General features: G+C 25.8%; 11 protein-coding genes and 1 pseudogene across 11 annotated transcripts; 4 read left to right on the top strand and 8 right to left on the bottom strand.

The window, feature by feature from the left end:
* Positions 1–361: 361 nt before the first annotated feature.
* On the bottom strand, positions 362–517 carry AAJ76_6100021583 (hypothetical protein; the record flags this gene model as incomplete). Its single annotated transcript, XM_024476151.1, has 1 exon — positions 362–517. The coding sequence occupies one exon, from the start codon at positions 515–517 to the stop codon at positions 362–364; it is 156 nt and encodes a 51-aa protein (XP_024330289.1).
* Positions 518–567: 50 nt separating this feature from the next.
* On the bottom strand, positions 568–1,246 carry AAJ76_6100020854 (hypothetical protein; annotated as a pseudogene).
* Positions 1,247–1,687: 441 nt separating this feature from the next.
* AAJ76_6100019732 (hypothetical protein) lies at positions 1,688–2,368 on the bottom strand (the record flags this gene model as incomplete). The annotated part of the gene is made up of 1 exon (XM_024476150.1): positions 1,688–2,368. One exon carries the CDS (start codon positions 2,366–2,368, stop codon positions 1,688–1,690), a length of 681 nt encoding a protein of 226 aa, XP_024330288.1.
* A 3,506-nt stretch (positions 2,369–5,874) lies between these two features.
* Positions 5,875–6,036, bottom strand: AAJ76_6100016064 (hypothetical protein; the record flags this gene model as incomplete). The annotated part of the gene is made up of 1 exon (XM_024476147.1): positions 5,875–6,036. The coding sequence occupies one exon, from the start codon at positions 6,034–6,036 to the stop codon at positions 5,875–5,877; it is 162 nt and encodes a 53-aa protein (XP_024330287.1).
* Positions 6,037–9,228: 3,192 nt separating this feature from the next.
* On the top strand, positions 9,229–11,208 carry AAJ76_6100012871 (dna repair helicase rad25; the record flags this gene model as incomplete). The annotated part of the gene is made up of 1 exon (XM_024476146.1): positions 9,229–11,208. The coding sequence occupies one exon, from the start codon at positions 9,229–9,231 to the stop codon at positions 11,206–11,208; it is 1,980 nt and encodes a 659-aa protein (XP_024330286.1).
* A 325-nt stretch (positions 11,209–11,533) lies between these two features.
* AAJ76_610009661 (serine threonine protein phosphatase 2a) lies at positions 11,534–12,439 on the bottom strand (the record flags this gene model as incomplete). Its single annotated transcript, XM_024476155.1, has 1 exon — positions 11,534–12,439. The coding sequence occupies one exon, from the start codon at positions 12,437–12,439 to the stop codon at positions 11,534–11,536; it is 906 nt and encodes a 301-aa protein (XP_024330285.1).
* An 864-nt stretch (positions 12,440–13,303) lies between these two features.
* Positions 13,304–14,236, top strand: AAJ76_610008796 (ste12 transcription factor; the record flags this gene model as incomplete). Its single annotated transcript, XM_024476154.1, has 1 exon — positions 13,304–14,236. The coding sequence occupies one exon, from the start codon at positions 13,304–13,306 to the stop codon at positions 14,234–14,236; it is 933 nt and encodes a 310-aa protein (XP_024330284.1).
* Positions 14,237–14,709: 473 nt separating this feature from the next.
* Positions 14,710–16,161, bottom strand: AAJ76_610005939 (kinesin-like dna-binding protein; the record flags this gene model as incomplete). Its single annotated transcript, XM_024476153.1, has 1 exon — positions 14,710–16,161. One exon carries the CDS (start codon positions 16,159–16,161, stop codon positions 14,710–14,712), a length of 1,452 nt encoding a protein of 483 aa, XP_024330283.1.
* A 115-nt stretch (positions 16,162–16,276) lies between these two features.
* AAJ76_610005823 (hypothetical protein) lies at positions 16,277–16,732 on the top strand (the record flags this gene model as incomplete). The annotated part of the gene is made up of 1 exon (XM_024476152.1): positions 16,277–16,732. One exon carries the CDS (start codon positions 16,277–16,279, stop codon positions 16,730–16,732), a length of 456 nt encoding a protein of 151 aa, XP_024330282.1.
* Positions 16,733–16,996: 264 nt separating this feature from the next.
* Positions 16,997–20,134, bottom strand: AAJ76_610001966 (nuclear protein of the smc family; the record flags this gene model as incomplete). Its single annotated transcript, XM_024476149.1, has 1 exon — positions 16,997–20,134. One exon carries the CDS (start codon positions 20,132–20,134, stop codon positions 16,997–16,999), a length of 3,138 nt encoding a protein of 1,045 aa, XP_024330281.1.
* A 311-nt stretch (positions 20,135–20,445) lies between these two features.
* AAJ76_610001654 (ubiquitin conjugating enzyme e2) lies at positions 20,446–20,949 on the top strand (the record flags this gene model as incomplete). Its single annotated transcript, XM_024476148.1, has 1 exon — positions 20,446–20,949. One exon carries the CDS (start codon positions 20,446–20,448, stop codon positions 20,947–20,949), a length of 504 nt encoding a protein of 167 aa, XP_024330280.1.
* A 940-nt stretch (positions 20,950–21,889) lies between these two features.
* Positions 21,890–22,099, bottom strand: AAJ76_610001 (hypothetical protein; the record flags this gene model as incomplete). Its single annotated transcript, XM_024476145.1, has 1 exon — positions 21,890–22,099. A coding segment is annotated over one exon (210 nt), but the record flags the coding sequence as incomplete, so codon positions are not given.

The following is a 22,099-nucleotide window of genomic DNA, read 5'->3' as shown; positions in this document are numbered from 1 at the left end:
TTTTCATAATTATTTAATACTTCAGAGAATTATACGTGTAAGAATAAATGCTTTTTAACTTTTTTTAAAAGAAAATGGATTTTTAATAATTTCTTCCAAAATTTAGATATAACAGTTTGTAAAAAAAATAATGCAACTCTGATTACTTAAAAAACGATATAATTATACATTAGAATACATAATTTGGATCGTGGGTAATATTTGACGTACTAGTTTTTATGGGTAATATCTGACGTACAGGTAAAAGATGCAGTTTTTAAAAAAAGAAAATATTTTAAAAAAATAAATAATAAAAATTTTTAATATTGTTAATAAATACAACAGAACATTTTCTCATGCATGATTTGATTTTTCCATATTATTACTTTAAAAAAAGGTCAAGCTGATTTCTTCTTATACCTCTCATATTATTCAATTTTAACTTTGCCTGAGACAAACAAGATTCAATATTTTGTGTAAAAACACCCGTGATTGAATTAACACAATTAAATAACTGATTTTGTGATATCCACCACATTTATTTTTGTTTTATTAAATATTTAAAATATGAATTTTCTAGAATTTTTTTTATTATTAATAAATTTTCATAAAAGAACGGTATGAAATTTATTGGTAGCAAGAATACTAATACAGGGTTTACAAAGATAGAGCCTTAGACTAAAAATTAAGCTAATAAAATAAAATGAAGCTCTTCTATCCGTTTCATATTGGAACAATGTTTTCGTTTTGGCCACCTCACTAGAAGTTACACCAGATTTACATTAAAGTGTTCAAACCCCATTCATTCATACATTATTCTCCTATATGCCGCCCAACAATCACTAAAAATTACAGTACCAGATCTACAAACGCACGAAATTATTGGAGGCAAAGTTTTAGTGGTTCAATTATTAACGACTTTGATATAAATCTTTGCAGGCCTAAAACTTAAATCTGCGATTTTAGAGACCCATCTTTCATTTTTAGGCTGCTTTCCACCACCATTTTTTTGTTTGTGATAAAAAAGACTTTCATCTATTTGGCAAAAAACCCCGAGACCGCCAAGTTTTACTGGTTCATTTGTAAAATGCAGACCAATTAAATTCTGTATTTTAAAATAAATTTATCTGATGGTTTTCCTATCAATTTCGTATCTGTATGCAGCGTCACCCACTTGCACGCTTTCACTCCACATCAAAACAGTTGTAATTGTTCAAACGTCTGCCAATGGAAGTCGAAATCTTTCAAAAAAGAACCCATTCTTAAAAAAGAAACCGCCATACCATGTTTAGAACATAGTTGATTACAAGGATCATGTAAACAATCTGATTTTTTAAACGCAAAAAATAGATTTGAATTTTATAGCCCGATAAATTATTTGGCGCTACTTCATCGTTCCTCTCCCTTGTTTTTTAAAAAAAATTATTATAATTTTTAAAAAAATGATTGGCTACAAAAAAATTAAAATCTAAACATTTTTAATAGTCTATATAATGCAGTCCTAAACGTCTTGTATCGCTGTTTTAGATATTTTTTTTCCTCCGTTTCCATTCATTTAAAAAAAATTCATTCTCCCTTTATTAATATCGCCACGTTTTCAATAAGCATGCTTAAGATGTGACCACAGGTTTTCAATTTGGTTCGTATGCGCTTCTTGAGCATTAACAAACCCAACCGAGTGATTTACCACTTCATGGCAAGATCCAAATTAGGTAACAACCCTGAGGTAAGATGGATAACCATCGGTAACAATGATAGATCCGGGCACAACATATTCTTCGAACATGTCTAGTATAGTCGGAACCTTTATGTCAGGAACAAGCTTTATAACAAAGTTCCTACAGTTTCCCTCTTCTACACCTCCCACTAACCATTGTACGCTAGGTTTGTTGTCTAGAGTACTAGATGGATCAGGTATTAACTCCCCATTATAGATAGCAGTTTCGTCAAACTGCATCCCAATACCTTCTCCACATGTTTTAACCATTTCCGGCTCTTGTTCGGATATTACTTGCAAGATCAGGTCTTTGATTTTAATATAGGCAGTCTCCGCACAATCGCAGAAATCAATGACCCTTGCTAGGGTATAATCATATGCCCAGCAATACATTTTTCTAAGAATTTTTACAAATTCCATATTCGGGATGGCCATTTTAGACCCCTTCTTTGGGCTTGCCTTTGATCTGCATGCCTTAGAAGAGCATCTGTAAGCATACCCGTCTATATACGTGGCAACCACCATAATCCTCATTCTTCCATCACCCCTCATACAATTTATTTCTTGTTTTATAATATTAATTTCTAGAAAAAGTTCTATTGTCTTGGTATTTTTGAGAAAAAATGCTTCACTAAATTTAAAACATAAAATTATTTCTTCTAGCTGATCCATAATAGGGGTTAAAAAATTATTTTTTTTTACCTTTACTCCATCTTTCCACCCCCCCTCCGAATAACTACGTTCACTTTAAAAAAATTCTGTACGTAGTTATTCTGAGGGGAATGGAAAGATTGAGTAGCGCCAAAAAAATCATAGCGAGTCGAAATGACCATAGCGGGACGAAACGGGATCTATCATTTAGTTTGATAATTGGGGTATGTTTATTAATTCCTTTTAATATTGTTCTGTTAAAACGCTTGATTCTGCCATTTGATTGATGGTGATGTGTGGAGGTGATATGTCTTATTATGTCATTAATTTTATACCATTCCGAGACTTTTTTGCTGGCATTCCCTTTCGCCGAACCACATATTAATCTTTTACTATTTATTTATTCTTTTACTTTTGCAAAAAACTTACAGTATTCTTCGTTTTTCTATTTCTCAATACTTCTGCGAATTCATATCTACTAAAAAAATCTATTGCCGTAATAATATATTTATCCTCATAAGGTTCTATGATATTAAAATTAACCTTTTCTCCTACCTCGTAGCAGTTAATGTAATGTGGTTTATTAACTTTAATTAGAATGTATAATTTACATTCTACACAATTACTTAATACTTCTTTTACTAATTGATACGATACTTGATCTCTGTGTGCCTTATTGTATTCCTCACAGTTAATCTAGCACCCCTATACACTATTTATTGAAAAAGCTTAAAATTGCCTTTTGATTTTCTTAAAATAAATTATCTTTCTTATTAAAAACCCTTTTCTCCTTTCTATTCGTTCTAGCTTGATACAATTCATCACCTATTGCATCTTTCTCTTTAATTTTATCATGAAGCGTTTTAGTAAACTTCTTTTCATCACAAATCGCCAATTTTATTTCTGTAATGTTTTTCATTAAACCTTTCTTTAAAATTTCCAAAATAATGTCTTCTTTTAGTTTCAGCTGTTTTCCTTCTTTTTCCATTTTTTTAAAAAACTCAAATGCAGAATCCTCTCTTTTCTGTTTAATATCTAAAAGATCTCATCGTAATAGTCCTTCCCAATGTTTCTAAAGCTTTTTCTTTCTATGATTCAAAAGACAAATCAATTACTTTTAGGATTTAAATTCCTCTTTATGCCATTGAATAAGCGTATCACCTCCTTGGAACAGCATACTATATATTTTTTCTTTATCAGACATTTTATCAAATCCAAGGTTATAATCTCTTCTTGCTATATCTAGTTCAAGATTCTCCGTAGATATTTTATTCCATCTTTATAAAATTTCTTTTAAACTTATCTTTATCATTTTGATCCATATTCTCCACCATGTTATGATTTGTAAGTTGAGGGTTATTTATTTATAATATTTCCGTAACAGCTGTAACATACAATTTAAATAAGAAAAGGCGCATGAACATTTTTCTCGTTTTAATCCTGTTTAAACGGATAATGTTACCTAAACTTTACTATAAATAATTAATAATTTTTCAACCTTAATAAAATTATTGAAGAATGTATCCGAAAAAAAAACACATTTAAGAATTTTAGCAATTAATTATTTTTCGATAACAAAAGCTTTCTGTATCAAAGGAGCGACACGCACGTAACTTTAAACGTAATTCAACTAAATTATTTATTTTACTTACATTTTTCCTATTATTTTTACTATTTGTAGATATACTATTTTTAAAATTATTTATTGCATCTGCCGTGTCTATGTAGAATGGTGCGGCCTTATAGGAACGAAAGGTATATAGACTTGTGTGTATAAAGCCTTTGTAGAAAATATATTTTATTTAAAAGTTTCTTAAAATACTTTTATTATTGATAAAAGGATTTTATTGGTTATTAGAAGAACCAATACATTGTTGTAATTAAAAGTTCTTTTATTGGCTACCGTCGGTCAGCTCCTGGAAGGCATTGTTATGGATAGCCATAACATGTTTTCTTGTATTAATTGGTGACGTTAGAAACCATGTTACAAATATGAAACTAATTTAACGTGAATCTTGAAAAAATAATTGGTTTATGTCTATTTGTTTTAGATTTATCTAAAATAAAAGCTATAAATTGATAAAAAATTATCTAAAAATGGTGATGGTTCCTAAATCAAAACGGTGCTTGTTCCAAATATAAATACTGAACAGACTAAGCTGTTTAGAAGGATAAGAATTGTTGAAAGGCATGTTTATTTCATGTAAATTTCTTTTTATAGTTTTATCCCCTTAATCGGATCCAAAAGCTTTCAAGATATTGATAACGACGTAGCGAAACCAATCATTTGCTTAGATATTACTGAGGTGCTTACTAGAATAACCAGTAGTTTAAAATACATTTCTAAATAATTTTTTATTAATGGCTCTATTGACCTAATACTATTAATACTGCTCTCCTTGTAGCTAGTATTTTTGTTATAACCGTTCTTATTATCGGTTCTTCCTCTCATATATATTTGTATAGGGGTAAAATATTTATATTTTAAAAAATTCTAGAAAATAACTTTTTTTTTACATGTGATCTCATACCACAATTTACCAATGGATATCCATCTTATAACACATTCATTTCTATTGGTGGCTGTATGCACAACAAATGGTTTAATAAACGATTAAATAAAAAGTTTTTTTTATTTTGGTATCTTGGTCGAGTACTATCTAAAGAATAATTCACTGCCAGCTATTTCCGGCAAACATGACATCCTTTTTTACAAAATTTTATTTATTTCTTATTTTTAATTTATACTTGATATCCTAAACTAAATTGTTGAAATATTTAAGAATTGGTAATGATTTGATTTATATTACAAAAAGCATTTTAGAAATTTATTTAAAGTTTAAAACCCTACCTAAAAGTACGATATCAAGTTTTTATTTTTTTTAAAATTCATGTCTTTTAAAGATTCATTTTAGCAATAAAAATGAAAAAGAAGGATAAAAAAAATTTGGCTCCCTTCAAAATCTGCATAATAAAGCTGGTTTTAGTTAACTATGTTTTCGTTCAGTTTATGATGGTATTAATTAAATACTTGACCAATAAGCTGTTCTTATCGCTGACTGCTTTTTACAATGGGTCACATGTAAAATAAGGTTTCTCCTTGCAATATAAATGTTGATTTTTGGAGTAAAGGATGTTTCTAACTGTGGTATTTTACCACAACAATAGATTTATTCTCACCTCTCCTCTTTCCCGTTTATTAATCACTGAAACCTTTCGTTTTCACTTAAAACCCACTTCCTACATCAGGTTTCAAACTCAAACTTTGTTTCAGCAACGAAAATAAAAACTATATTTAAATAAACGAAATTAAATTTAATAAAATAATTTTCCAAACAAACATTTTTACGGTCACCACCCCAACAAACAAAGAAATAATTTTTTTAAGTTCAACAAAAATATTTTTAATTTGGTAGGTTATCTAAATATTACCTAAAAATAATAAGCGATCTTTCATTTTAGTACTTTTTTAAAAATTGAGCTTTTATTACAGACAAAATATAACATATAATTTGCTTAATTTTTATTTATAAATAGAAATTTAATTTTATAGCATTATTTTCCGTAAGAATTTTATGAAGATCCTCAAGGTCTTCGCCTTCTTTAGATAAAGGGGAAAGATTTAAATCAATATCATAAGTTTCTAATAGTTCATCAGTAAAATAATTGTAATCGAATAGTTCATACATAAGGGTAATTTTAAAAATTATTTTTAAAGCTAAAATTTAACAACCTTATTAGTAAATCTAAATTTGTATAAAAAATTAATATTAAATTATTAAGTTGAAATATTGATTTTTATTTCAATATTATATCTTAATTTTATGCTATTACTTTTAATAAAAGTTATCGTCAAAAGCCTTAACAGTATTTTACTTTATACAAAGAAGAAAAACATAAATAACAGGGGATTGACGTATTTATTCGGAACTGTTTCGCTATTTAATATATTCTAAAATATTTTTTACTGTAGACTACTGATGGCTTTCTTTACTATAAATAAGTAATTTATTGTTTTAATTACACTTGTTATTCAAAAAACTCATTGGTCTAGTCCTCTACAAGTTAAGGGTAAATTTATTTAATTTAAAAAAAAATTTAAAATTTTCATTTTTTTTAGAAAATTCCAATTTTTATGATTTTATAAAAATTTAAATTTTTAACATGTGAAAGATTCCGCAGGCTTTAATAGAAAAAAAAATAAAATTTATGTGGAGAATAAGAGATGTATCATTTAATAAGGATTATTTTTTTGACAATTCTATTAATGCAAATTTTTCATAAAAGTATCTTAAGCATAGCATTACCTAAGATTATAACATAAAACTTGTTCCAAAAAGAACGGAACATAAAGCTTCCCCGTATAAACTGACTAATAAAACTATCTAATTCAGTAAATTATTTGAAAAAATATTTTAAGAGCTTTATTTATTTATATTTTTTTTAACCGATGTAAAAAATTTAATTTTCTGTTTTTTTATAAAAAGGTGTTTAAAAACATGTATTTTTCTAAAAGAAATTAAAAATGATCTGTAAATTTTAACTTCAAATCTTATTTATTTTACAATTTTTTTTCAATCCCCAATGCAACTTACGCCTGAGCCCATATTAAAATTTTTTGTCTTATGATCAAAAAATGATACAGGCCAAAATAGCCGAACAAATTGGTGTATCTAATAGCACTGTTTCAAGACTTCTTTCTAAGTACAAATAATTGAACAACTTGTGTATTTAAAAAGAAATGTAAAACCAAAGACTCTTTTAAAGAATAATATTAATATTTTTTTTGCTTTAAATAAGTAAAAACCTAAAACTTCTTTGAGAAAGTTATTAGTTGAATTTTTAGAAAGAATAAAAAAAAGTATCTTATTCAACTTAAAAAAAGCACTCAATTTTTATGGTTTTGATGCATACCTGGCAACAAAAAGGCCTGTCCTATCAAAAAAATATATTTTAGCAAGAAAAGAAAATTCATTTCATGTCTGATGAAGCTTAAAAACCATAATTTTTCCGATGAAAGTAAATTTAATCCTACTGGAAATTATAATAGAGTTTTTACTTGGAGAAAGACCCGTATCTTTCTCCAAAAAATATTATTGCTACAGTTAAATGCGGAGGAGGCTCTGTAATGATATGGGGATGTTTCTTGTATCATGGAATAAGGAAACTGGTTTTTATAGATTTTAAATTATTTCTGTAGCATATATGGATATTTCGGCTAACAATCTACGTTTGTAAGCCGAGAAAATGGGAATAAAAACATTTATTTTTCAACAAGATAATAATCCGAAACATACATCAAGACTTGCCAAGAACTACTTTATCAAAAAAAAACGATCTGCTTTTTTGTCCACCACAATCTCTTGATTTAAATCCAATATAGACATTTTGGGTTATTATAAATAGAAATTATCTAAATTAATTATAAAAACTAAGGAAGAATTAAAAGCTGCTATACAGGCGTTATGGAATTCAATAACTGTATAAACTTGTCAAAAAATAGCATTAAGTTTTAAAAAAGAGCTATAAATGCCATGAAGCTTTGGGTCAATACATCCAGTATTAATTTTAAAATTTAGTCATGCTTTCAGAACACTTTTTTATCAAAAACGGAAGATCGATTTTTTTATGACATTTAAGAAAAATATAAATAAAAGCTCTCCAAATAACTTTTTTAAATAAACTTATAAAGTGTGTTAAATTTATTGAACAATTTATACTGGCAAAATTTATGTTATGTTTTTTTTGAAACACGCTGTATGTATTATAATTGTAAGCTTGTTATAGAAGCAATATCACAGCTAAGTAGTCTGTTTATAATTTTTTTTGGTTTAATACACAACACACTAAAAAAGTTAAAACACGGATTTGCAATTAATAGAAGGTTTAGTAAAAAACAATTTAATCTTTTGTTTAATTTACGACAAAAATGTTGCTTTAAAGAGTTGGTTTAAAATAATACTTTCATTTTATTATAAATATTTAACAATTTTAATTGGCGTTGTTATGATTAATTGATTAAAAGTTATTTTTTTAGAATCTTTATCTATAACCTAAAGAAACAAAAAGTGTACAATTATTTGTTATAAAATGACTCTGAGAGTAATTTCTCAAGATAAAAAAGCTCTAAAAAGATATTTTTAATAAAAAATGTATAAATTTAGAAAGAAATAAAAAATACTTGCATTGACTAAATGATTAAATATATTTGTACATTTTGCTTATAGACTTCTTTAATCGATTATTATTTCAATGACATCTATTGTGTCAATATGCTTTTTATATGTTAGATACAAAAATAAAAACATCTAAAAATATAGACCTGCAAATTACAATATTTTTTAGAAGCTATAGTAAAAATATTGGATTTAAAGTTATTTATGACGAATAATGTCGACTTTTGCATATTGCAATATTTTAACATATTTAATTTTTATCAGGTTAAAAGTTAAATTTGTTTTTACTAACAATGAAACACAATAGTGTAAAGAAAAGTAAAAATATAAATTTTAAGTTGAGTTTTGGTTCTATTTTTGGTATTTAAGTCTTTTCCCTCATATTTATATTCTAGGGAAGTTTTTCTTAAGTATTTATTAAAGTTAGTTGTTTAAGACATTTAAATTTTACCAAGATCAAAAACCGTTTTTATAAATAATTGCATTCAAATGTTTATAGCCATCTTTAATGGATTATTATCAATTAGTTGTCTATTAAACAACCTGTCATTTTTACTCGTTCACAATCTTGAAAAACAGCCTATATATGAGAGTTTGTTCTTATAAATTAATATTTTACATCTATATTTTATCTTATAAGATTTTTTCATAGTAAGAATTCACAAATACTAACATATCTATAAAACAACAGTTTTCCGCCCCTTCATGAACAATGTTATGCTTCCAAAAAAAGCTCAAAAGCATCAATTTCCTGTAGAAGAAATTATTTTAAAAGACGATCATGAAAATTTTTCACTTTGGATAAATTATGATGCTTTAATTATTTTAGAAACTTTTAAACAAAATTCTAAACAAGCTAGTGATTTTCTTATTGCAATTGCTGAGCCCGTCAGTAGACCAAAATATATTCATGAATATCAAATAACAGCTTATTCTTTGTATGCGGCTGTAAGTGTAGGTTTATCAACAGATGATATTTTGTCTACTTTATCTTATTTCTCTAAAAATATAATGCCTCGTTCTGTTAAAAATTTTATAGTTGAATGTACGTTAAGTTACGGAAAAATTAAACTGGTAATTCAATTTAATAAATATTTTATAGAAGCCGCAAATAATGACATTTTAAAGAAACTTATTGATGATAAAATTATAAGATCCAATCTGTTTGTGACAGATAATTCGGTTGAGGTCATAAATGTTGAACTTGTTAAAAAACGTTGTATAGAAATTGACTATCCTCTTATTGAAGAGTACGATTTTAAAAATGATACAGTGCTTGAAAGTTTTTTTATTGATCTTAAACCTTCAACTATGATACGATCATATCAGGAGACCTGTCTTAATAAAATGTTTTGTAATGGTAGAGCTAGATCTGGAATTATTGTGCTGCCATGTGGATCAGGTAAAACATTGGTAGGAATTACAGCACTAACTACTATAAAAAAATCTTGTCTTATTCTATGTACTTCTGCTGTATCAGTTGAACAATGGAGACAACAAACAATGTTATTTACTAATATTTCCGGAGACAATATTTGTAGATTTACTTCAGAGTACAAAGAATGGTATAAAGATAAATGTGGTATTATTATTACAACTTATACAATGTTAGCTTATAACGGCAAAAGATCACCAGAAGCTCAAAAGATTATGGATCTCATACAATCAACTGAATGGGGGCTACTTCTTCTTGATGAAGTACATGTAGTTCCTGCTATGATGTTTAGAAAGGTTATATCTTTAGTTACTCACCATTGTAAATTAGGGTTGACTGCCACTTTAGTACGTGAAGATGATAAAATTGAAGATTTAAATTTTTTAATAGGACCAAAGCTTTACGAGGCAGATTGGCAAGATCTTAGTGCCAAAGGGCATATAGCAAAGGTTGAATGTTTTGAAGTTTGGTGCGGTATGACAGGAGAATTCTACAAAGAATATTTAATTCAAACAAGTCGTAAAAAAAGACTTTTATCAATTATGAACCCGACAAAATTTCAAGCGTGTGAATATTTAATTAGTAGACACGAAGCTAAAGGTGATAAAATTATAGTATTTTCAGATAGTGTGGCAGCTTTAAAATCATATGCTTTAAAACTAGGCAAACCTTTTATTTATGGACCCACTGGACAAACAGAAAGAATGCGAATTTTAAAGCAATTTCAAACTAATCCATTAATTAACACAATTTTTTTAAGTAAAGTAGGCGATACTTCTATTGACTTGCCTGAAGCAACGTGTTTAATACAGATTTCTTCACATTTTGGTTCTAGAAGGCAAGAAGCGCAAAGACTTGGTCGTATTTTACGAGCAAAAAGACGTAATGATCCAGATTTTAAAGTTTTTTTTTATTCATTGGTGAGTAAAGATACTGATGAAATGTTCTATTCGTCAAAAAGACAACAATTTTTAGTAGATCAAGGGTACAGTTTTAATATAATTACTGAAATACCGGAAATATATAAAAATGAAAATAGAGTATACAAAAGCAAAAGCCAACAAAAAGAATTACTAGTATCGGTATTGTTGTCATCAGACAAAGAATTAGAAAGCGATACTGAAGCAGATAATGAAGAAATTGGTGTTTATTCTGGTATTTTAAAAGGGTCTACAGGGGTGGATGGAATGGCTTACATGGAAACAAATGAACGAAATGATTTAGGAAAAAACAAAAGACGTCGTAAATAATTTTTTAAAAAGTTATTTTTTAATTACTTTTTTATTTCATCAATTATACTATTTTATATTTGTTGTAAAAAAACATGGGTTTATTTATAAAAATTACTAAAAAGTGTTTCTGTCAAACATATAAAATCTGATATATTTGACAGAACACTATAAAAACATCCTTATTCCTGTAATATTAATTTCAATTTAAATTAAAAAACAAAAGCTTTAAAATTTATATTTCTCGGTAATGATCAATTATATTGACTTTCAATGATCTATAAAATAATAATTAACAACTGTATTCTTGTAACTAAAAAACTTTATTGAAATTTCATACACAATCTTAATATTTCTCACTATAAAGGTCCTTCATATTATCTACATTCCTTATTGCATTATTATAAATAACTAATCGTTGACAAGATATTTCTAAATCTTCTTCAACCTTCATAAAACTGCCTGGATTACCAAATTTGCCTAAATAATCAGGTGCACCCCAAACAGTTACGACATTTCGATCAGGAAAATGAAATTTATAGCCTTCAAAAGCGAATTGATGACTTCTTATTATATTCGTCAAATCGTTACACTCCAAAAAAATATTACTAACATCACCGCCAAAAAGAAACCCTTTGTGTCGATTACTTTCCTTAAATCCCTTGTCGTCATGTGGATCACTCCATAAAATATCTTCATATTCATTGTTCGCATTAATTACAAATCTATTTAATCTTTTTAATTTATCTAAAGATATAGTTTTAGGAGATATTCCTCCGTGCACACAAAAAATTCTTCCGTCTACGATACATCCAATATTAAAAAAAGAGAATACCTCGCATAAAAGTCTCCAAATATTCACGTTATACTTTTTTAGTGTTTCATGATACAAGCCATAAGTCTTTGAAATATTTTTCTGCTCATGATTACCTCGCACTAAAAAAATATTACTTGGATATAAAATTTTATAAATTATAAGCAAGAATATACACTCAGTACTGTATTCTCCTCGATCGACATAATTACCCAAAAATATATATTTTTGTTTGCTAGGATCTCCTTCTCGTCGAAAAAGATCTACCAAATCAAATATCTGGCCATGTATATCGCCACACACCGAAACCGGGCTTGAAATATTAGGAAAGTTTGATTCTTTAATAAGTATTTCTATAACTTTCTCACATAATTGTTCTATTTCGTTAATAGTCAATAATTGCAGAGAGAGGATTTTCTTTATAAATTTTTGATACATTTAAGGGTGTCAATATAATAAGTTTAAGTATAAAATTAATTGTCTTAGATTATATAAAAAGATATATATTAAGTTAATTTAATAAAGAAAGTTAAATATATTTCTATGCACATAGAAATATATTACAAGACATTTATACAACAAGTGTAATATGTTTTATAAGGTAGGCTGTAATTATTATTTAGAAAAGTCTAGGAATACATTTCAATAATAATGCTCATATGCTTAAATATTTCATCTTAGATATACTAAGCACAAATAAAGATTGTCATCTTTAAATAAAAATATAATTATCAATAACACTTTTACTAACTTTGCTTTCTTCCTGCTTGAGGTAGAAAATATTAAAAATTTATACAATAATGTGCAACATTATTATACCTCGACAATAATAAATTTCCTGTGTTAATTCGCTTTTCTTATGCAGGCTGTAAAAATAAAACTATAAATATTCTATGATTCATAATTTATTAATCGAGTTATAAATCTGTGATCTAAAGCATGATTGTAATATATCATGTTTTATTTCTATATAGCTTTAGCTATACATATTATTACAAATAATAACTATCTTGTATTGTATTATTATATTTTAATATAAATTTTAATAAAATTAGAAAGGTTCCATTTACTAATAAACTACATGTCAAAAAAATCAAAATAACAAACTAGACCTTAAATTTTTAACAACATAGTAATTTGATATAAAAACATTTTTAAAGAAAAAAATTCTTAATTATATGCATGCATAAATAAGTTATTTTACACAGAACATTCACCAAAGCCAACATTTTGCAATATTTATGAATCTGAAACGTTTCATAACATACCAACATATAAATATAATTTAAATAAATAAACAAAATGTTAAACAAAGACAAAGATTTATTTGACTTCTTATCAAATGCACCTAAAGAATTTAGGGAAGGAGAACAAATTAAAAAATATCAAATGAAGAATGGAGATTTTATACACTGTGTTTTGTGGAATATGCATTTTTATTTAACAGGCACTGACATTGTAAAAATATTGTTGTACAGATTTCAAACGTCCGGTAGACAACTTACTAATCTAAAAAAATTTGAGGAAGGAATTTTTAGTGACTTAAGAAATCTAAAGCCGGGCATTGATGCCACGCTAGAAGGTCCAAGGAGTGAGTTTCTTGAATTTTTATATAAAAATGGGTGTATTCGTACCCAAAAAAAACAAAAAGTTTTCTACTGGTACAGTGTCCCACATGATGCACTGTTTTGTGATGCAATGGAAAGAGATATGAGACGAGAAACACAAATGATGTCATATAATAAATATATTAATGCCTCGGGTAGAATGACACCATCTCCTAATTACAACATGATGCGTATGGATAAAATGGGAGAAATTGACCATAGAAATATTAATTACTCACATTTAGAAAATAATACACAGCACTATTTAAAGGAACCTATGCGTATTTTTGATCCAAATATAAATTCTCAAAAATATATTCCTGATTATCTAAGACACACACCTACAGCTCCGATGCGTGTTTATCCAGAATATACTGATTATGAACCTGATCCATTTTATAAGGACAGTTCACTAAAAAATGATATAAATTTTTACGGGAATCATAAACAGATATCACCTTCTGAAATATCAAAGCCACATTCTCGAAAAGATTTATCAATTGAGGATTTTGATTTTTTAAAAGCAAGAATAGATTCTCGATCAAAAGAGGAAGCAGAGAAAAAGAAAAAACTTAATAAAAAAATAAGCCTAGGCGAAAATAGCAGTGATATATTTGGAGGATATTAAGAACTAATAAAGTGTTATAAATATAAAACATGTTTATTGTAAAATATAAAGCGTACATACTGTTAATTTTTTTATAAAAATAAATATACATGCTTTAAATGTTTGTTGTATTAAAGTACTTTAATAAGTTTATAATATTAAGTAATAATTTTGATATGTAAAATATTTATAGACAAAAAATAAAATTTTCATGCAAGACTTATCACAAATCCAATGATTACAAATAATTAGTAATATTCAATGATTACAAACAATTAGTAACATTCAATGATTACAAACAATTAGTAATATTTAATTATTACAAACAATTAATGATCACAAACAATTAGTAATATTCAATGATTACAAGCAATTGATGTTTTTAAAATTTTGCAACAAAGATAAATAATTTTCTTCACTCACTTTAAAAAATTTATTAACAACAAATTGAAAATTTTTCACCAAACTCAGTGAATCATTTAAGTAATTATTTTTTATACATCTATTGAAGTTAGAATAGAAGATATTATTTTATCAGAAAATAACAACTTAAGATCTTCTAATGTTTCAAAAAAATTCCCACCATTTATAAAATCTACAATAGACTGCGCCCTTTTATCACCAACACCACTAAGCTTTTTTATTTGTATAAAATTACCACTATTTAATATATCAAGTACGTCTCTTTTAGTAATTTTACTTTTTGCACCTTTTTTATTTTTTAATTTTATATTAATTTGATCTATTTTTTTCTGTATATCCTCATTGTCTCTGATTTTCTTTAATGTTTTGTAATCATCCAGTGCTTTCTTATAATTTCCTTCATTTTCATAATCTTGTGCTCGCTTTAAAAAAGCCTTATAACTTTTTTCTTGTGTGTTGGGAGTTAAAAGTATCTCAGACTTGTCGTACATAGACGATTTTAAAATAAACGTCGAATCTTCCTTCTTTTTCTTTTTTTTCGGTGTATTTGTTTTATCAGTCAAAGCTAAATTATTTGTTAGTCTTTTATTTGGTTTAAAAGAAGAATGCTTTACTATTGATGTCATTGCACTCCCAATATTTACTATTTTTCTAGATTTTGCTGCAAATTTTAATGTACTTATTGTTTCATCAAGAAAACCCCATTCATCTATAATATTTGCTATAATATAACATAAACTACTTCCTCCTAATGAGTCTTGTAACAGTCTTGTTAATTTACTATCTCTATAAGGAATCCTAATATTTTTATTTAATATAGCATTTACTACATTCCCTAGTACAAATAGACTTTTATTAATATTACTTGACTCTGTCATCCGCAATCCTTTATTTCCTGTTTTTTTATTATTCTCCGAACCTGCTAGATCTATCAAATATAACTTAGCACCATTTAAAGATATTTGTAAAATTGAATGACTTCTGCTACTCGTTTTATTTAAATTTGTCTCTGCGGTTTTTCTATTAATATTTCCTGCAGAAAATACTTTTTTAAACTCTTCAAAACTTTTTATGCTAAAAGTTTTTAAAGAACTTATAACTATTTTATTTTCAAATTCTCGTAAAAATAATTCTTTAGGTTCAAATAAATCAAAGATCTTTTCATTATAAATTTCTATAAATGAGATATTAATTTGGTCATATTCTAATAAATATTTTACAATGTTAAATACAAGACCAGGATCAGTCTCAGTTCCCACCATTGTGTGTGTTTTACCAGCACCCGTATTACCATAACAAAATATTGTGCAATTAAAACCTTCCCTAAATTTATTTATTAAATCTATCATATTTTTAAATAAAATTTGTTGTGTAGTCGAACTAGAAAAAATTTTATCAAATACATATTCTGCTTCTTTGTTATGCTCTGATATTATTTTTATTGTATTTGTTGTATGCATAAATGATTTACCTTTAGACCTTATTCTTATGAAGGACTTTATAGGAATTTGATGCAAAGACATAAATTAAGGGTTTAAAAATAATGCATAAAAATTGAACCCAAACAATATAGGAATTTGATGCATAGACATAAATTAAGGGTTTAAAAAATAATGCATAAAAATTGAACCCAAACAAATGATTACTAGAGTTAACTTGAAAAGAAAAAATAAAAAAAATGAAAAGAACACAACACAAGAACAAAATGAAAAGAATACTACACAAAATACATTAAAAGAAATCAGTATCGAAGATTTAAATTATAAAAAAAAATTAATTTTAGAAAATCTGCACAAAAGATTGACAGATTTTTTTGATAAAATTCCTCGTAATATTTTGGATCTACCGATTTTATCAGTACATCATTCCTATGAAGGAGATTGTAAACTTGTAGATAACAATAAGAAATTAAAAAGAGAATCGACAGTCTCTCTTACTTTTGGAGAGGAATTTACTTTTGATGGAAAAGTATTTCTTGACTCTAAAGGAAAAATAAAGAATAATTCATTAGACACCAACTTAAAAGAATTATTAATAAATGCTAAAAAAATAGCAGATAAAATGGGAAAAGATATGAGTGTATTTATTGAGTGATTATAAAATGAGAAAAGATATGAGTGTGTTTATTGAGTGATTATAAAATGAGTAAAAAATAAATGCATAAATAATGAATATATTATTATTTTATACTTTAATATTAATTGAAATCTTTCGTGATTTATACAAATTAAATATAACTGCTGATAAATTATTTTCAAAAATAAAAAACAATTTATTTCAATATTACATACACAGTAATTAATATCATCTGTAAAATGTAGGTTTGAGATAATAATACGAATCAATGAAAATCTCAATTTACTTAAATGCTTCTTTTATTTTATCACTTTGGTCAGAAAATAGTACTATTATATTCATGTTTTTGTTATATTTTAAACCTTCAACAAGTTTAGGCGAAATAATAAAAAATTGTGTACTTTCATCTTTTTCACAAATATCAAATAGCATTTCTAATACTAACTTTTCATTGTATTTGTCCATACCTTGGTTGATTTCATCAACTAACCTAAATGGTGCAGTGTCAATCTTTTGTAAAGCTAAAAGATACAATATTGTAGAAACAGATTTTTCTCCTCCGCTTTGTCGAAAAGAATTTAACTTTTCTAATTTTTCCGTTTCTCGAAATTTCACTAAAATATTAAGTTTCCATTGTTTACACAATTTATCAACATGTTCAAATTCAATTCTTCCTTGGCAACCTAATTTAGAAAAAAGTTCAATAAATTCAGTATTAATCCTTTCAATAGTTTCAGAAATCTGTTGGCATGTATTTTGTTTTTTATTCAATATATTTTCATTATACGATTTTTTATCATTTTCAAGTTTATTAATTGTTTCTATTAACTTGTCAAGATTATTTTTACTTTCAAGATATTCGTGTTTTAAATTATCATCTACATCATAAAATTTTAATTGTGCAGTCTCTGTACGTATTTCTTTTATTAATTCTTCTGTAGTATTCGGAACTGTTTCCATTTCCACCCTTGTATAAGTTTTTGTCTTTAATGCTTCTTTTCTTATAACAATTTCAGGTTTAAGTCTCTCTTTCAATGTTGTATGTTCAGTTATATTAGATTGAATAATTGTATTTTGACGCTCTATAGCATTTTTACTATTTAAGAGTGATTGTAGTTTGCTAAATTCTGTTTTAATTTCTTTATAAATTAACATACCTTCTTTAAAATTTACAAGATAATTAGAATCTTTTAAAATTAAAATAATTTCCTTATTAAAATTTGTTAAATTATTTTTTATCAATTTCTTCTTTCTATTAATGTCTTTATCAATATTAATTAAATCTTGCTTGTCTTCAGCTTTTTTTAATTCAATACTTAGTGTTTTCGTTTGTTCTATTAATGATTTATAATTATTAATATTGGTTTTTATTTTAATAATTTGATTAGTATGTTCTTTACTTTCATCATAACATTTTTTTAACTTATAATCAATTTTATCTATTTCTTGATGTAATACTTTTAATTCTTCATTATAATTTCTTCTAAATTCATTACACTCCATTAATCTCTTTTCAATATCACTAGTATCAATTTTAGACGAAAAAAGATTCTTTGTTTTAATAACAAAACTTGATATTACAAAATCTTTAGAATTATATTTACTTCGTCGTATTTCGATATATTTCCCATCCATAGCAATTCTTTTAAAAGATGTAGTTTCAAAAATATATTTATCATTAATATTCTTTTTTGTAATTGGAATATTATTTAAATAACAACTCGCTTTTAAAAAATCTTTAACTTCCCTACAAGCATCAATAAAATCAATTGCTAATCCATCAAATCCTATTTTTTTTACTTCCTCGGTTGAATAATAATTACTGGGTGGATTTTTTATAGCTTCTACAATATTAATACCAAGATTCAGTTCATCTTTCAATATTCTACTTAATTTTTCAAAATCTTCCTGATTTTTACAAATAAAAGATGTTAAAGCATGATAACTTAAAAATACTTCAATTTCATTCACAAAGCGTTGATCAGAAATAGTAATATTAAGAAAGGGGGGTTCAATAATTTCATCTTTAAATTGTCCTTTATGCTCTCTTAACCACACAACACCTTTATACGTTTCAAAAGAATATTTTTTTAGTTGCTCTAATCTCCTTTCTTCTGCTTCACTAAATTTCTTCTTTCTTTCTTCAAGTGCATCAACCTCTCTTTTAATATCAAAACATTTCTGATTTATGCTAAATGCTTTATTTTTAAATTTAAACTTTTCATCTTCCAATTTATTTATCTTTGTTTTATCAAATTTTACAAATAAATTATCTAAATTTCTTGCTTGAAAAATAAATGAGAGATCATCACATTTAGCTCGTTTAATAGAAAAATCTTCTTCATCAAGTTCAAAATATTCCATTTTATCTAAAATGCATTGTTTTATTTTTTCTATTTCTTCTTTACTACTTTCAATTTTTTGTTGTAAAATTTGCGCATCTAAATTTCTTTGCTCACGCTTTTTATTAAGATGTTCTAAATCAATATCCAAAAGTGATAAATTTTCCATTTCATTTAGTATATTTTTTTTAATATTTTTCAATTTATCATCAAATGTATCTAACTCATCTATTTTATTATTTAATAAAACATTTTTAGGATTTTTTTCAATATTTTCGATTGATTTATTAATATCTTCTATTTCTTTATTGTTTGCTTTTAAATTATTTTCTAATGTCTTTATTCCTTGATCCAATCTTTTATAATCACTAACCATAGTTTCATATTCCAAATACATTTTTTTACTTTCCATTATGTCAATTTTCTTTTTCTTAATATCCCTTTCATTTAACTTTTCAACATCATTAGTAATTTTTTCTACAATTAATTGCATTTCTTCCTTTTGTTTTATAAGTGCTAATTCTTTAGTATTAGTATCATTTAACTTTGTCTCTACGTCATTAATAAATGTAATATTTTCTAGTAAATCTTGACGTTTTAAACTAGTTAACGTTGAGTATAAAAGTTCTTCATTACTCATTCTACAAAATTCTGCCACTTTTTCTTGTGGTAGATATTGACATAAATTATTAACATCTACATTAAATTTAGAAATAAACTGTTCATATATTCCTTTTTTAACTATTTCTCCATTTACATACCAAAAATTATTTGCTATACTAATACCTCTACCAATTTTATAAATTTCACCTTCATAAAATACTTCTGCTTCGATTTTACAATCATGTGCTCCAAATCTTATGTATTCTTTCAAATTTTTTGTTTTACCGATTGTTTTTGGAGTTCCTCCAAATATTAATGATAAAGCATTACTGATAGTAGACTTTCCAGATCCATTTGGTCCTATAATAAAATTTAGTGATGGAGAAAATCTTATTCTTGATGATTTAAAAGTTTGAAAGTTTGTAAGATAAAGTGAAATGATATTTCCATTTTTAAATTTTCTTTCATTATCCATAAGGGGGTAATTATTTTTTAATTCTATTCTTTTTAATTGTGTGTGATCGTTAAATATTATGCATGCATATTTTTTTGAAATATTTTTATAACAATTAAAAATTCATACTACAAAAAGAAGTAATTTGTAAATAAATTCATACTACAAAAAAGATGTTATTTGTAAATAAATTCATATACAAAAAGAAGTAATTTGTAAATAATGATAATTATTAATATGTTATATTTAAATAATGATAATTATTAATTGTTATATTTAAATAATCATTTTTTATCTGTTTATATGTATAAACATTATTTTTGGACCCTAAAATGGCTGTTCAGGATTCCGCAGCAAGAAAAAGGCTAATAAAAGAATACACAAATATGCAAGAAAAAAAGAAGAATTCAGACAATAATGATAGTACATTAAAATACATTCATATAGAACCTGTTTTAAATGGTGATCTTTTTACCTGGGAAGCTATTCTTACAGCACCAGAGTGGTCAGTTTACAGTGGTGGGAAATTTAAATTGCACATTAACTTTCCTCCAGATTACCCTTTTAAGGCACCAAAGATAACATTTTTAAGTCCTATTTATCATCCCAATATAAATTCAAAAGGAGCTATTTGTATTGATATTTTAGGTGATGGATGGTCTCCTGCTCTTACAATTGATAAAGTTTTAGTGTCTCTTCTTAGTTGGTTAGATGAACCGAATCCAGATGATCCTTTGCGCAATGAAGTGGCTGACACTTACAAAAATGATTTTGAAGAATACAAAAAAAGATGTAAAGAAAGTGTTAAGAAAATGATGAATGACAAAAATCTATAAATAAAAATTCAAGCATATTAATTATTTTTGTTAGTAAATTTAAATTATGGTTCACTTGTTTTCCTTAACTTTATAATTATTAAAAATTATATACTTAACGCATACAGCTATTTAAAAATTTTTATATTTGATAGGCCAAAAATATAAAATTAGTAAATGATCATCACAATCACATGATCCAAAACAATTAAGATTATATGGCATGTTTTAAATATAATTGTTAGTGCTGACATTGTAAAAATATTCAAGAATTAAAAGTTGCTGTAGTAGAAAAATGAAGTAGGATACAAAAGGAACTATGTCAAAAGTTGGTATTAGAACGCAAAAAAGGTATGAAGCAGCAACTGAGGAGAGAGACGATCATACAAATTATTAATCAAAAAACTCTATTTTTTATTTTTCTTAAAATTTATTTTTATTAAAATCATACGGCTATTTTATATTGAAAATTAAACATTACACACACGTGAAAATGTATTTAAAACATATGCATTAAATCTTGGTTATATATAAGTGATGACAAATGGAGAAGTTTAGAAAAAGGAAATTTATTTTTTTGTTTCGCTATTCTATCTCTTACAATAATTATGTGGAAAAATTTAACAATTTTTTATGTAAGAAAATAATGGTATACATCTATTTATAATTTAATTATAGGCAAGTTAATAATTTTAGATTATTTTAAAAAAAAGAAATATTTTAGTCCGAATTTGTAAAAAATATGTATAAAAGATTCGGTAAAAAAATTAAAAATTCACAAATTAAATATTACTAATTTTAATAATCAACTGAAATTAATGACTTGTATTTACAATTTAATTTAAAAAAAATTAGGTGGTTTTTTTGCAAAATTGTGACTTACTTAAAAAAAAAGAATAAGAGAATTTTATAAAAAGTATAAGTTGAACAGTAAATAATTTTATTTTACAATAATAAACTTCTATAGTATAGATTTTTGTTCCCAAAATGATTTCAGTTTATTAAAATTAAAGCTTCGATTAGAAATATTACCAATGTTATTTTTTTCTACCTCACAATTTTCAATTTCACATTTTAAATTCTCATATTTATCTAGAAGTCCTTTAAATCTACTCTTTACATTATCAATTACATTAGATTCATCATTTACAACATTTTTATTTGAATTACC

This window comes from Vairimorpha ceranae (genome assembly GCF_000988165.1).
Source record: "Vairimorpha ceranae strain PA08 1199 chromosome Unknown NODE_61, whole genome shotgun sequence".
NCBI lineage: Eukaryota > Fungi > Microsporidia > Nosematidae > Vairimorpha > Vairimorpha ceranae.
The sequence above is the reverse complement of the archived record's forward strand: the minus strand, read 5'-3'. Positions and strand labels throughout refer to the sequence as shown.